Source organism: Trichosporon asahii (assembly GCF_000293215.1).
Source record: "Trichosporon asahii var. asahii CBS 2479 unplaced genomic scaffold scaffold00006, whole genome shotgun sequence".
Classification (NCBI taxonomy): Eukaryota; Fungi; Basidiomycota; class Tremellomycetes; order Trichosporonales; family Trichosporonaceae; genus Trichosporon; species Trichosporon asahii.
The window spans coordinates 41,321-54,169 of NW_014040918.1; the positions used below are offsets into that span (position 1 = coordinate 41,321).

Here is a 12,849-nt window from a genome sequence, read left to right on the forward strand (position 1 = left end):
ACGGGGCACAGCGATTGTTTCTCTTGAGACTACTGACGACACTCGACGCGGGGCGATTAGAACGTCCGTCCAGTCGCTGCCTCATCCCCCTCCACTCATCGCCGCCCAAGATGATGAGCAGCTTCCGCCCCGTGCAGAAGGACATCGAGCTCGTCCAGCCGCCTGGAGACTCGGTGTCCAAGATCGCCTTCTCCCCGACACAGGACATTCTCGGTGTCGCTTCTTGGGACAACATTGTAAGTTTTGTTGTTTGCCGCCGCCATCAACCACCATGCGCACATGCTGACGCCTCAGGTCCGTCTCTACAATGTCAACTCCCAGGGACAGTCCGAGCCGAAGGCCATGTACCAGCACGAGGCCCCCGTCCTCGACCTGACGTGGACCAAGGTAGGCTCGAAAGTGCTTGACGCAGAGCTAATGTCAGAACGGATCCCACCTCATCTCGGCAGGATGTGACAATGCTGCACGCATGTTTGACCTGAGCACGGGACAGGCGCAGCAGGTTGCTGCGCACGATGCGCCGATCAAGTGCGCCCGCTTCGTCGAGACGAACGGCAACTCGATCCTAATCACGGCCGGATGGGACAAGAAGCTGAAGGTGAGTTGCCGCCCTAGTGTCCAACTAACCGCCAGTACTGGGACCTGAGGAGTCCGAATCCGCTGAACACGCTGGATCTGACGGACCGGGCATACGCCATGGATGCTACGGATAAGATCTGCGTTGTCGGAACCGCCGATCGCCAGGTGCACATCTACGACCTCGCCAACCCCTTCACAAAGTATCGCCAGATCGAGAGCCCGCTCAAGTGGCAGACGCGCGTCATCTCGTGTTTCCCCCAGAGCGTTGGCGGAGACGGATACGCCATCGGCTCCATCGAAGGCCGTATCGGTATCCAGTACGCTCACCAGTCAGACGAGAAGTAGGTTTACATTCGGGCACTCTGTTAACCATTTCCAGGAAGAACTTCTCGTTCAAGTGCCACCGCATCGACATCCCCACTGGATCCATGCCCGGATCACCCGCCGTTACCGGATCTCAGAACGTCTTCCCCATCAACACGATCTCCTTCCACCAGACCCAGGGCACCTTCTGTACCGGAGGCGGCGACGGCTCCCTCACCTTCTGGGACGGCATGGCCCGTACGAAGCTCAAGTGTGAGTTGACCTGACCCATCCTTCAACTGACTTTCAGCGTACTCTGCGAAGGACCTTGGAAACGGCGACCCCGAGGCTCGCCCGAACCCCGTCTGGGGAACGCCAGTTGTCTCGACTGCGTTTAACCATACGCAGGAGATCCTCGCTTACGCCTTCTCTTACGACTGGTCGAAGGGCCATGGGGGTGTCCCGCCTGCCAACCCGCCGGCAACGAAGATCATGCTTCACCCCGTCAAGCCGGAAGAGGTCAACAGGAAGAAGAAGTGAACCCCTCCGGCCGCAGGCTCGACGCTGAGGCGCGGGTCCGTTTAAAGGGAGGAGAGGAAGGAGAGACTGGAAGGAGAAGACGAGGACAGCTCGAGGAAAGTACTATAGACGAGCTCTTTGTTGTGCAGTTAGGCTATTCGGGGGAGCGTGGATGCCGCAGAGCCGCTTTGCTCCACGAGTACGGAGAGAGTACGGTCGAGGATGCGGGCACCCCTCCTCCGCCTCGTAGCTCCGTAGGAATCATAGTCGCAGCCCCCCATTATGCATGTTTCGCCCTATCACGAATGCGCACGATACGAGCACACCAGGTATCGAACAGAGAGCGCCGTCGATGCCGAGTTCGGCGCTCGCTGCGATCGTTTTATCCCATCTGGATGGTGGGATGGGATATTTTCGGGGTCTCATTGGCAATGCAATCATAACCCCCCGTGGGGTAATCATCAGCGGCTACTGGAAGCTGTTGACATGACTCTTCGTATATCTATCCCTACCCTCCTTGCGCGCTATCTTTCTTCCCCAGCTCATCGCATCGTCACATCCCGGTTCTTTTCGTTGCTCTACAAGTCCTCGCTGCATCGATCTACCGCAAGTCCGATCTCATCTCCGATCTCTCCCCTGCCCGCTCCACCTCCACCTCTGCGATGTCCTACTCCCCCGCTCCCCCCGGCGTGACGGAGCACACCGTCCTCGTCCTCGGCACTGGCGGCACGATCGCATCAGAGCCGACGTCGAAGGGCTATGCTCCGATCTCCGAGCCGTGGGCGCGCGACATCTTCTTCAAGCGCATCCGGCAGCACCCGCAGCTCTCCGATGCTCCGGCGGCAGTGTTCGCAAAGCCCGTCGAGCCCAAGCGTGACTCGCACAACAATGGCAGCCATGACCTGCGGTACCCGAAGCTGCGCACGCCACCGCTGAACGAGAAGGACGACGTTGTCGTGTATGAGATCCTCGATCTGGAGAACCACATGGACTCAAGCGAGATGACCCCCAAGGGTGAGTCTACCATCTCCGTGCACAAAGTTCAGGCGAGACACGGCCTTGTCCGAATCGCGGACCGTGCCTCGTTACGAGCCATCGGGATATCCACCCAGGTCCACCCCCAATGGTCATCGACCATGCACCATCCGCGCAGCTGTGATCCCTGCAGTGGAGAAGCTAACGTGACCAGACTGGAACAAGATCGCTCAGCTCATTTACCAGAACTGGAACGAGTACGATGGCTTCGTTGTGCTTTCGGGCACCGATACGCTGGCGTACACGTCCTCGATCCTGAGCTTCCTCTTCGCCGAGGCTGGCAAGCCGATTGTCGTGACAGGAGCGCAGATCCCGCTGAGGGAGCCGCGCTCCGATGGATGGTACAACCTCCTCGAGAGTCTGCTTGTGGCCGGCACGCTGCCTTATGCCGGTGTCGGTGTCGTCTTCTATCATCAGTTCCTGCAGGGATGTCGGTGAGTCCGACTGGAGAGTTAGGAGCTGTGTTTCGACTAACTCGGTTCAGCGCAACGAAGGCGTCTCCGAACCTGCTCGATGCGTTCCAGACTCCGTCTGTGCCGCCATGGATCAGGCTGAACGTCAAGATCTGTGAGTAGCCAGGCAAGAGAACGCAGCTCACCTCAGCCGCCCAGCCGTACTTGCAGCCGCGCTCCGCCGCACGCCCTCCGCCACTCATCAAGCTGCACACTGAGCCCGTCGTGCTCTCCTGCGCCATCTACCCGGGTATCACGGGCGATGTGCTCAGCGCCCAGATCCACAGCATGCCGAACTGCAAGGCGGTTATCATCTCCGCTTTCGGCTCGGGCAACATGCCAGTGAAGGAGGAGACTGGTGTGCTGCAGGCTCTCGAGAACGCAGTCAAGCGCGAGCTCCTCGTTGTCGTTATCAGTGCCTGTGAGTAACGAAGTAATACCGAGGGACACATTCTGACGCCGCACCTTCCTACCGATACGCACCCGCACTCACACCTTGCACACACGGCTGAACCCTTTCTGTGGCACTCATCCTTCCGCGGCACACGCAACACGCCTCCCCACTCCTTTCCGGACGACCGCCTGGCACCTGCGCATCCTTCGGATGTCGACCTATCTCCGACGCTGCATCGGGCTACTCGTCGGTCTGTCGGCTTCGGCCTTGGTCCTGGAACGCCACCAACGCTACCCTAACCCCCATCGACCACGCCTCCCGACACGTGCACTGTCTCCCTCTCGTTATTGGTACACCTAAACCCTCGGCGTCTGCCTCCCGGTCGCCCTCGGCGTCTGCTTCTATCTGATATGCTCACCCCGGCTCCTTCCGTCTGTCTCCCTTGGTGTGTACGCAACAGGCCACATTCCCAACATCTACCCCCTCTACGCGCTGGGCACGACGCTGCTCTCCATCGGCGTCCTGCCCGGATTCGACATGACGCACGAGGCCGCGTTCGCAAAGCTCTCGTGGCTCGTGTCCCGCACCGACCTGAATTTCGCGCAGAGGCAGGAGCTTTTCCAGACCCCGATCTGTGGTGAGATGAGCGTCTAGAGGTACCGAGCGCGAAGTGCGAGGTGTCACTGAGGCGCGCTTGGCATCGCTGGGCCAGGACTGGTGCAGGCAAGGCGCATCGTGCGCGCGACGTACAGGAGCGAAACGCACAGTGCACCAAGTGTTGCCCGAAGTTTTTGGTGGCCGTGCCGTGCAGAGTTGCCGGCGGGGGGCCGTTCTTGGCAGGGCTGGGGTCAAGTGGGACGCGGACCTAGACCTAGACCTAGACCTAGACCTAGACACGAGATATGCGTACCTGTAAATCTGATTCATGTTATGACAGCCGTATAATCTGACCTCTTTGTCGTTCCGTGCGCATACAGAATGCCGAATAACGCACAGCGCTAGAGCACAGAAGCGAAGGAGGGATGGCCAAGAGTCTCGAGACGTGCCTGACAATCAGGTCCGCCGGCACGCCGGATTGCGGATCGCGGATCGGCCCGTAGTTTGCTTCGAGGTTGTGGACAGATTTTCCGGCCCGACGGGTCCAAGCGAGCTTCGTTTCTCGGTGCGGCGTCTTCAGAAGAAGGCAGGCGGCAGAACAAACGTCCAGACCTAGAGTCGGCGTCAGGTTAAGAGATCCGGGCCCCTTGTGGCCCTCAAGCGGCGTCCTCCGCCCCTTCTCTCAGTACACCCTCCTCTAACGGCCAGGAGCAAGTCGGCAAGCCAAGCCTCCGCGCTCTTGGAAGCTTTGTCAGCTCGCTCCTGTCCCTGGTCTGCTCTAATGATAGAATAGGAGACGTCGCTCGGTTCCAACCATTCCAATTTTTGGGATGAAGAGAGGAGAGGAATGCGAACCCCGATAGAGCCCTGGAGCCAATCAACGCACAGATAAGGGTCGGCCGAAAGTTATCTGATAGGGGAGAGCTCTGCCTGAAAAAAAGTTCGAGGAGAGGTGTCACCTGCCCTCTTCGTTTGAGATACGTCATGAAGGCGTTGCAGACGAGGAGCAAAATAGCATGCATACCCCGCCTGGCGTTGAGATATCCTTGAGGCGCTGCTGGGCGCTGCATGGCGTTGTGAGGAGCTGAGTCTCGGAGCTACGCGACCACCTTTCCGCTGCACCTGCCGTCCGCGATGCTGAACACCTCCCTTCGCTTCGCTCTTCCGTCTTCAAGGAAGGTCTCGAGCAATCTTCGAGGCACCGTCCGAAAGCCTAAGACATGCAAGACATGCAGGCAGTCATCGGCCCAAAGTCAACGGGCAGCGGCAGCGAGGACTCTAGCGAGGTTTATCCCTGCCAAGACAATCACGCAGATCTACCTGTTCTCTACCTGTTCCGGCCCGCTTGACGTCAGAACGTCAGGCTCGCTCTCTCTCTCTGGCACACGACCAGACGTCGTGCATTTCGTAAAGTGGGGGCATGCACGTGAGCGGCAGACGGACAGTCGAAGCGCTCGGCGCGGCTGCAGCCAATCGGCCGACAAAGCTGCGCACTCCGACTACCCCGAGAGATGCATAACCGACAGCTGGTCTGTCCGGCATGCACCCACGCCTTAATGCCCGGTATCCAGATCTGTCCCAGTTGCGGCAGGACGAGACCCGTGCGCCATGTCTAAGTAAAGCGTCGGGCAAGACAAGACATGAGGAGCAGGAGCAGGAGCAGGCGGTAATCTGATAAAAATGTTGTCGGCCGATTTCTACGGCCCGCCCGGCAAGGGACAAGGTTTGCGTGCCCTCTGCCCTGCATGCCCTGGCCGTCTGGGAGTGCATACGCCTGCTCCATCAAGGAGGGCGCCGGCACTGCTACAGGGACGGCTTCCTGCCGGTCGAGCAGTTGAAGCAGGGCCTGGGCGGTCTCCTGTCCGCAGACCTCAGCTGCGTTCAAGATCCAGAGAGGGTTCGTTAGTGTGGGACAGTGGGACGGTGAGCCGGGCGTGCCCGCTCCAGTATAATTTTGCTGGTTGGCCAAGAGTTGCTCCCTGGCAATGACCCGGGTGGTGGGAGACGCAGAACCCTGAATCGCCGTTTTTATCAGATAACCCCGGCGCCAGGCAGGGACCGCAGACTTTTCCCCTCCCCCCTCCGTCCCTCGTCTGCAACAGCTGAGACCAGCTGACACCGACCGACCGACGCCAGAAAGGCTTGGCTTGGCCAGGGATTCCAGAGAAGGGGGGCCTGGCTCGCTTCTCGTTCTGACCTCTGCGTGGGGGGGCTTGGGACCTAGGACGCCGACTAGGTCATCGCATCTTTGCGTAGCAAAACCAAATTTATCGCACCAACAGCTCCTTGGATCCCGACCATTGCCGACCGCACCATCGCACCCACACACGCTAGGGCACTATAAAGAAGCGAAGCGGCTCTCACCACCCGCCCCTCCCTTCAAGTATCTTTGCTGGTGACAGCACACACTCGTTACACCACCATGTCCGCAGCCGCTCCGCCAGTATACGAGCAGGCCAACATTGCCGAGAAGGCAGACCTGCCCTCGGGCACTGGCCCGACACCGACCATGCCCCCGACGTCGACTGCCGTCCCGGGCCTGTCGAGCCCCGAGTCCGACGGCTCCTCGCCCATGATGGAGCGTTCCGTCTCCCTCTCGAAGGTGCGCACGAATCCGAACCTGGACGAGAAGACGGCGAAGGTCGTCTACGAGAAGTCGCCCGGTATTCTGCGCATCGAGGCGATCACGTCCATGTTCACGCGCTGGCACCTTGCGTGGCTCTTCTTCGCCATTTTCCTCGTCTCGTACTGCTACGGCCTCGACGGCACGCTGCGCTACACGTACCAGGTATTCGCGCTTGCTGAGTGGGCTGCTTCCGCCCAAATCTCGACCATCACGGTCGTCAGGAGTATTGTCGCTGCGGCCGCGCAGCCCGCCTTTGCGCGTATCTCGGACTACTTTGGCCGTATTTCGATTCTTTTCATCAGCACTGTCTTTTACGTTATCGGCACCATCGTGCAGGCATGCGCGACCAACCTTGCCACTTTCTCGGGCGGCGCGGTGCTGTACCAGTGAGTTCAATCCTGCGACGATGAGTTCGAGGGTGCAACGACTAACAACTCAGGTTCGGTTACACTGGCGTCCAGCTCCTGGTCATGGTCATCATCGCCGACGTGACGAGCACGCGCAACCGTCTTCTCGTCTCCTTCATCCCCGCCACTCCTTTCATCATCAACGCCTGGGCCTCTGGCCCTATTGGCGACCGCGTCTCGCCCGGCGTCAACGCGGACGGCTCTGCTCGACCCCCCTCCATCTCCTGGCAGTGGGGTATCGGCATGTGGGGCATCATTTTCCCCGTTGTCGCGCTCTCGCTCGTCATTGTCTTCATCCTCGCCAAGCGCCGCGCGAAGAAGCAGGGTCTCCTCGCCGGCCTGCCTAGGGGCAACCCGCTCTCGCTCTCGCTCTGGAAGGACTTTTTCTGGACCGCCGACGTCATGGGCATCATCCTCCTCGCGGGGGCTCTCACCATGATTCTCCTCCCCTTCACGCTCGCGGGCGGCGTGCACAGCGAGTGGAAGAAGGCCAAGAACATTGCGGTGCTGATCGTCGGCTTCGTCGTCGTCCTCCCCCTCTTCCTCTTCTGGGAGTTCCGCTTCGCGACCCACCCCGTCTTCCCCTTCTACCTGCTCAAGGACCGGCAGATCGTCGCCGGTCTCGGCGTCGCCTTCCTCATCAACACGGCATGGTACTGCCAGGGCGATTACCTGTACTACACAACTTTGGTTGCGTTCGGCAAGTCGATCCAGCAGACGATCTGGACGCAGAACATCTACTCCTTCGTCTCGGTCATTGTCGGCCTCATTATGGGCCTGGCGGCGCGCTACCTGCGTCGGCTCAAGTGTATCGTCGTCATTGGTGCCGCCATCATCCTGATTGCCTTCGGCATCCTCATCCGTTTCCGTGGCGGGCACTCGACGAGCGACTACGCGGGCCTCGTCGCCGGCGAGGTCCTGCTCGGCATTGCGGGCGGAATGCTCTCCTACCCGACGCAGGCGCTCACACAGGCGGCTGTCAAGCACGAGCGCGTCGCCGTCATCACCGCCTCGTACCTCGCGTCTTACTACGTCGGCAGCTCCGTCGGTAACACGATCGCGGGCGGAATCTGGACCAACACCATGCCCGGCCATCTCGCCACCAACCTCGCCAAGGTGACTGACAACTCGACGATCGCCACCGTCGTGTACGGCAACCCCCTCGCCGCGCTCGAGTACCCGATGGGCACGCCCATTCGCGAGGCCATCGACCTAGCCTACAGGGACGTGCAGCGCTATCTCTGCATCACGGGCATCTGTCTTGCCGCTGTCCTGTTCCTCCTCACCCTCACTCTGCGCGACATCCGTCTCACGGATAAGCAGACCAATGACGAGGCCGAGGAATGGGTCGCCGAGGACGCTGTGCATGATGTCAGCTGGAGGGGCATGTTTAAGGACCCCCTTGGCATCATTGGCCTCGGCAAGCACCACTACTAAGTGTCCCCGTTGGGAGTAGAGTGAGAAGTAGTTTATAATGGCGGAGTGAGGACGGGGCGGGGAAGAGGATAGCACTGTGATTAGATTTCCGGTTAGCTTTCTTGCACAGACGACGATCAACACATGTATCAATCGTATCTGCTTCACGTGTCGAGAAGAACTGACGATCTTGCCGTAAGCCAAGAGAAGGTACGAGCCGAGCATTCGGAAAGAGGCCGAACAATGCTCATCTGCTCATCACGCATATGAATCGACTGCATGGGCCGCAGAGGCGGCAAAGACAACTGTACTACAAACCTATGACTACTATGCTTCACTTGTTCTGCGTTCTTGCGAGTTGTACACTCAGTGCACAATGTCCTCTGTTCTCAGTTAGCTACCGCCGAGCCAGCCTAACTTACCCCAGTGCCTTCCCTTCGTCTTCTCTACCAGCTCCTTCGTCATCTCCTTCTTGCTGAAGTAGCCAGCCTCAATCTGGGAGCAGGTTAGCGGAACTGTCAAGAACTATTACACACCTTCGCGTCAATCTCGACCCGACCGTCGGCGGGAATCAGCTCGTCAGGGATCTCATAACGGAGACCGACAGTGATGCCGCTGCCCACAATCGCGTCATACTTCATGTTGCTCATACTGACGAGGCGGTGGATGTGCTTGATGCCGAGCCAGTGCAGCACATCGGGCATGAGCGCCTGGTGGCGCGCGTCCTTGACGCCCGCAACGCACTCGGTGTGGTTGAAGTACTGCGCCGCGCTGTCACCACCACGCTTGCGGCGGTTGTACACCATGTACTTGACGACCTCGCCGAGAGCACGGCCCTCCTTCTGGAAGTACACAATGACGCCGACTCCGCCACGCTGCGCACACTTGATCGCCTCGCTGATGCCGAAGATCAGGTAGGGACGACACGTGCACACGTCACTGCCGAAAACGTCGGATCCGGAACAGCTGTCGTGGGGGCGGCAGGTGATCTCCGTGTTGGGGTCGGAGAGCTTGGATGGGTCGCCCATGATGTACACAGTCATACCGCCGATGGGAGGGAGGAAGATCTTGATGTCTGGGCGGGTCAGGAGCTCGGGGTACATGCCGTTCGTGTCCTCAAAGAGCGCGCGGCGAAGAGTACCCTCATCAATGCCGAGACGCTCAGCCACACCAGGCAGGTACCAAACCGGGTCGACGGCCGCCTTGGAGCAGACGATCTGCACACCCTGGTCGACACCGGGGAATGCGGGGAGCTCCGGAGTAGGGACAACAATCTTGCCGTCGACAGGGAACTCGCCCCTGCGAGCGAGCTGGTCAAGCTCCTCGATCTTGATGTGGGCGAGCGTCTGCGAGATGGTCGGGCGGACGTCGACACCGGCTGCATACTCGTCCGCAAACAGCTCCTGCGTCATGGCGCCGAAGGGGTCAAAGGACACGATCTTGGCGTCCTTGCCACCGCCGAACCAGCCGGGCTGAGGAGGAAGAATGAATGGAGGCTTGCACGTCAGCGGCTGAAGCACGTTCCTTATGCTGTCCCCCTCCCCACACTCACATGCGTGTTTCGCAGATCCGGGCGCCAGTCGGGCTTCAGCTGGCCCATGGCGATACTGAGAGCGCGGTAAATGGAGTAGCTTCCCGCATGAGCTCCAATGGCGTTACGCTGCAGCAGGTTCTTGCCGATACGCGATGCAAGCACAGGGCCACGCTCACGGCCGGTCGCTGAGGGGTTAGTCAAACAATGGTGGAGGTGACTCACGTCCGGCGCCCCACTGAATCGGATAGGGGCTCACACCGGCCTGTCCGGGGTACGCTGCGGTCAGCTCCATCTAGGGGTTCGGTAGCTAGCTCACTGGTCAGGACAACGCGGGAGGGGTACAGGCCCTTCTCCTTCTCCTTCTTGGGCTCCTTGTCGAGGGCTGGGGATGAGGTGACAGATCCGACGGACGTGCCAAAGACACTTGGGGCAGTTGGGGACATGCTCAGCATGCCTGGAACAGAAGGAGGGGAGGAGCTCATGGATGCACGGCGGAATGCGTCGACGCCGTTCCTATGAGCCGGCTGACCCGGTTGGGGACAGGGGATCATGTCAACACCCTTGGGTGTCGCCTGCTGAGCTTGCTGAGCTTGCATCGAGGCAAGCTAGTTGTCAGCACTGGCCCAGTATAGGGATGCACGCACCTGAGCGGAGAGCTGCTCCTGCTTTGCATCGAGCTTCCGGAGCATGGCGACGATGGCCTCCATGTCGGCGCTAGTGTCGGCGGTCATGGTGGGCGGTGGCAAATGGGGAATGTGTGATCAGGTGTAGTGGGGGGTAAGCGAGGATGGTCTGTGATGGCTCGAGAAGCCAGCACAGAGGCTGTGGATCGATGTGGAAGAGGAGAGAGGAAGAGAGAGGAGGAGGATGCCTGGGGATGCTGACAAGGCGGTTTAAGTATGCACATGTGCGCACTCGTCGACGCGAGGGGAAAGGAAGGCACCCCATGACCTCGTCACTCAGCCAGCAGCCCAGGAACACACACACAGCGACAAGCCTCCCGTATCTCATCGGCACGTGTTGCTTATCACGGACTTGACCGACACTCAATCCCGTAATTCATCCAATCCTGGAACACCTGGAATCCCTATCCACCCGAGCCAGCACATCCCCTCTCCGGCTTCTTATCGCGACCATGTCGTCCATGCACTAAGCCTCCCCCACCACAGTGGGGCTTGTGCACACACTACCCGACGCTTGCACTCCTTATCACGACGTGCCCACCTCGGACACCTCCTGGACACGTTGGCACTGTCGTGCCTCAGACGTCTGGACCAGGATCAGGAGACCTCGCAACTCCCTGGCGTCTATCAGTGAATAACCATCCGGCATTCCGTCCGAGTGCACTGCGTATATCTAAGTGTTACATGTATATCTGCTCTAATCGACCACGATAACATCCGCATCCGGCAGCGTGGGCGGCGCCTTGTTCGTGACAGGTGACTGGGCGACGCCGCTGTTCGGTCCCTTCTTCTGTTTCGGCGGCGGCACCGTTGCCGGGATCGGAATAGGCTGGAGGTGGGCAGCCAGCTGCTTCAGTCGCGCCAAAGACGTCAACGGGAACTTTGTCTTGCACATCGAACAGATTGGCTTGACCTCGCAGAAGACTGGTGGCTTGTCAGCAAACGCTCTGGAGAAGCCACTCACTGCTCAGGCACACACTGCAGACAAAGCCGACGTCGACCACGTCATGATGACAGAAGCACACAGCTCTAAAGTCAACCGCGTCTTGAGGTGGAACAGTGAACGGCTTGTTGCGGAGGGACGGCGGGGGAAGGTACATGCTCTGTGGGTCAGCTGACACGGAAGGAACGAGGAGGCTTACATGTAAGTACTGCAGCAATCCGCCTCGACCGTTCCATCGCCAGTATATCCCCTCCGTCAGGTACGCAGCCTGCTGCAAGAAGATCGGCGGCGCCGTCATGGTGCTTTCCGGCGGTAGCGTCAAAACATCGATCGCGACTTTCTGACAGGTCAGCTCATCTTCAACCGCCGTCAAGCTCACAGCTTTCTGAGCAGCAAAGACGCAGTTCATGAGACCAACGTATCCTCGCTGCCCGCCTCCTCCTCCGGAAGCCTTGGCAGTTTTCGAGTCAGTGGCCTCCGCATCCTCAGCCCCACCAGGAGTCGCGTTGAGGATCAATATCCGTGATTCCTCAGCTTCCGGGTTGCTGTTCTTGCTCGGATCGTTGTCGTGGGCCACGAGCGACGTCGCGGCGACCTCAGGCGGACGGCGCCGATTGATGTCTATCCTGTCAGACCACATTAATCGGACTGCACTCACAACACAGCGCCTTGGTCAGAGCCGACACGAGTGCCGGTGGCTCGTCGAGATCCTTCCCGTCGCCCGCGTTCAACCGCTCATTCTCCTTCTCGACCACTTCCTTCACTCGCTGCTCAAAGCCAGAGTCGACCGCTTTGAACGGCTGATAGAAGTTTGGATTCGGTCGCGACGGATTCGCATGACCCTCTGGCGGAGGATACAGCAGCACGCTGGTGTCAGTCAGGAAGTGTATCTGTAAACTTACGCTGAGCCGGGAAGAGCACCATAGACTACCACCTCGTTACCCCATCGGCTAGCGAGATGGGCATTCAGAAAGACCATTAGAACAGTCGCAAAGTCTTCCAGCGTGATGGGCGACACGGGTGCCTTCTCCTTCTCCTTCTCTCCTCGTTCCGCCATGTCGGGAGGCGACTTCAGGTTGGCCAGGAGGGACCATGCCAGGGGATGCAGATCGACGATGGCGATAAGGAGTGAGGCCGGTGATGTCTTCGGCCATGGCCGTGACTGCGCGACCGTTCCCGGCATCTCTCGAACTGGCTAGAGGACGATGATGGCGGCGCCGAGACGAGAGGACGAGAATTCGATTGTTCACCGGGGGGTGGTTGATGTCACTTGCTGGTGCCGGTGGAGGCCGTGGAAAAATGCCGTGTACCCACCCCACGTGGCAGTATCACTCCACTTGTGGCTGCAGGAATTTTGGGCA

General features: G+C 59.6%; 5 protein-coding genes across 5 annotated transcripts; 3 read left to right on the top strand and 2 right to left on the bottom strand.

Moving 5' to 3' along the window:
* Positions 1-110: 110 nt before the first annotated feature.
* A1Q1_06255 (uncharacterized protein) lies at positions 111-1,422 on the top strand (the record flags this gene model as incomplete). Its single annotated transcript, XM_014327859.1, has 6 exons — positions 111-236; positions 295-387; positions 494-598; positions 745-896; positions 959-1,140; positions 1,193-1,422. 6 exons carry the CDS (start codon positions 111-113, stop codon positions 1,420-1,422), a joined length of 888 nt encoding a protein of 295 aa, XP_014183334.1.
* Positions 1,423-2,063: 641 nt separating this feature from the next.
* A1Q1_06256 (asparaginase) lies at positions 2,064-3,317 on the top strand (the record flags this gene model as incomplete). Its single annotated transcript, XM_014327860.1, has 3 exons — positions 2,064-2,870; positions 2,921-3,003; positions 3,176-3,317. The coding sequence occupies 3 exons, from the start codon at positions 2,064-2,066 to the stop codon at positions 3,315-3,317; spliced, it is 1,032 nt and encodes a 343-aa protein (XP_014183335.1).
* A 2,984-nt stretch (positions 3,318-6,301) lies between these two features.
* A1Q1_06257 (siderochrome-iron (ferrioxamine) uptake transporter) lies at positions 6,302-8,349 on the top strand (the record flags this gene model as incomplete). Its single annotated transcript, XM_014327861.1, has 2 exons — positions 6,302-6,891; positions 6,945-8,349. 2 exons carry the CDS (start codon positions 6,302-6,304, stop codon positions 8,347-8,349), a joined length of 1,995 nt encoding a protein of 664 aa, XP_014183336.1.
* A 372-nt stretch (positions 8,350-8,721) lies between these two features.
* A1Q1_06258 (cyclohydrolase) lies at positions 8,722-10,593 on the bottom strand (the record flags this gene model as incomplete). The annotated part of the gene is made up of 5 exons (XM_014327862.1): positions 8,722-8,823; positions 8,865-9,824; positions 9,881-10,047; positions 10,119-10,446; positions 10,507-10,593. The coding sequence occupies 5 exons, from the start codon at positions 10,591-10,593 to the stop codon at positions 8,722-8,724; spliced, it is 1,644 nt and encodes a 547-aa protein (XP_014183337.1).
* A 649-nt stretch (positions 10,594-11,242) lies between these two features.
* A1Q1_06259 (uncharacterized protein) lies at positions 11,243-12,545 on the bottom strand (the record flags this gene model as incomplete). Its single annotated transcript, XM_014327863.1, has 3 exons — positions 11,243-11,469; positions 11,525-12,114; positions 12,391-12,545. The coding sequence occupies 3 exons, from the start codon at positions 12,543-12,545 to the stop codon at positions 11,243-11,245; spliced, it is 972 nt and encodes a 323-aa protein (XP_014183338.1).
* Positions 12,546-12,849: the final 304 nt, after the last annotated feature.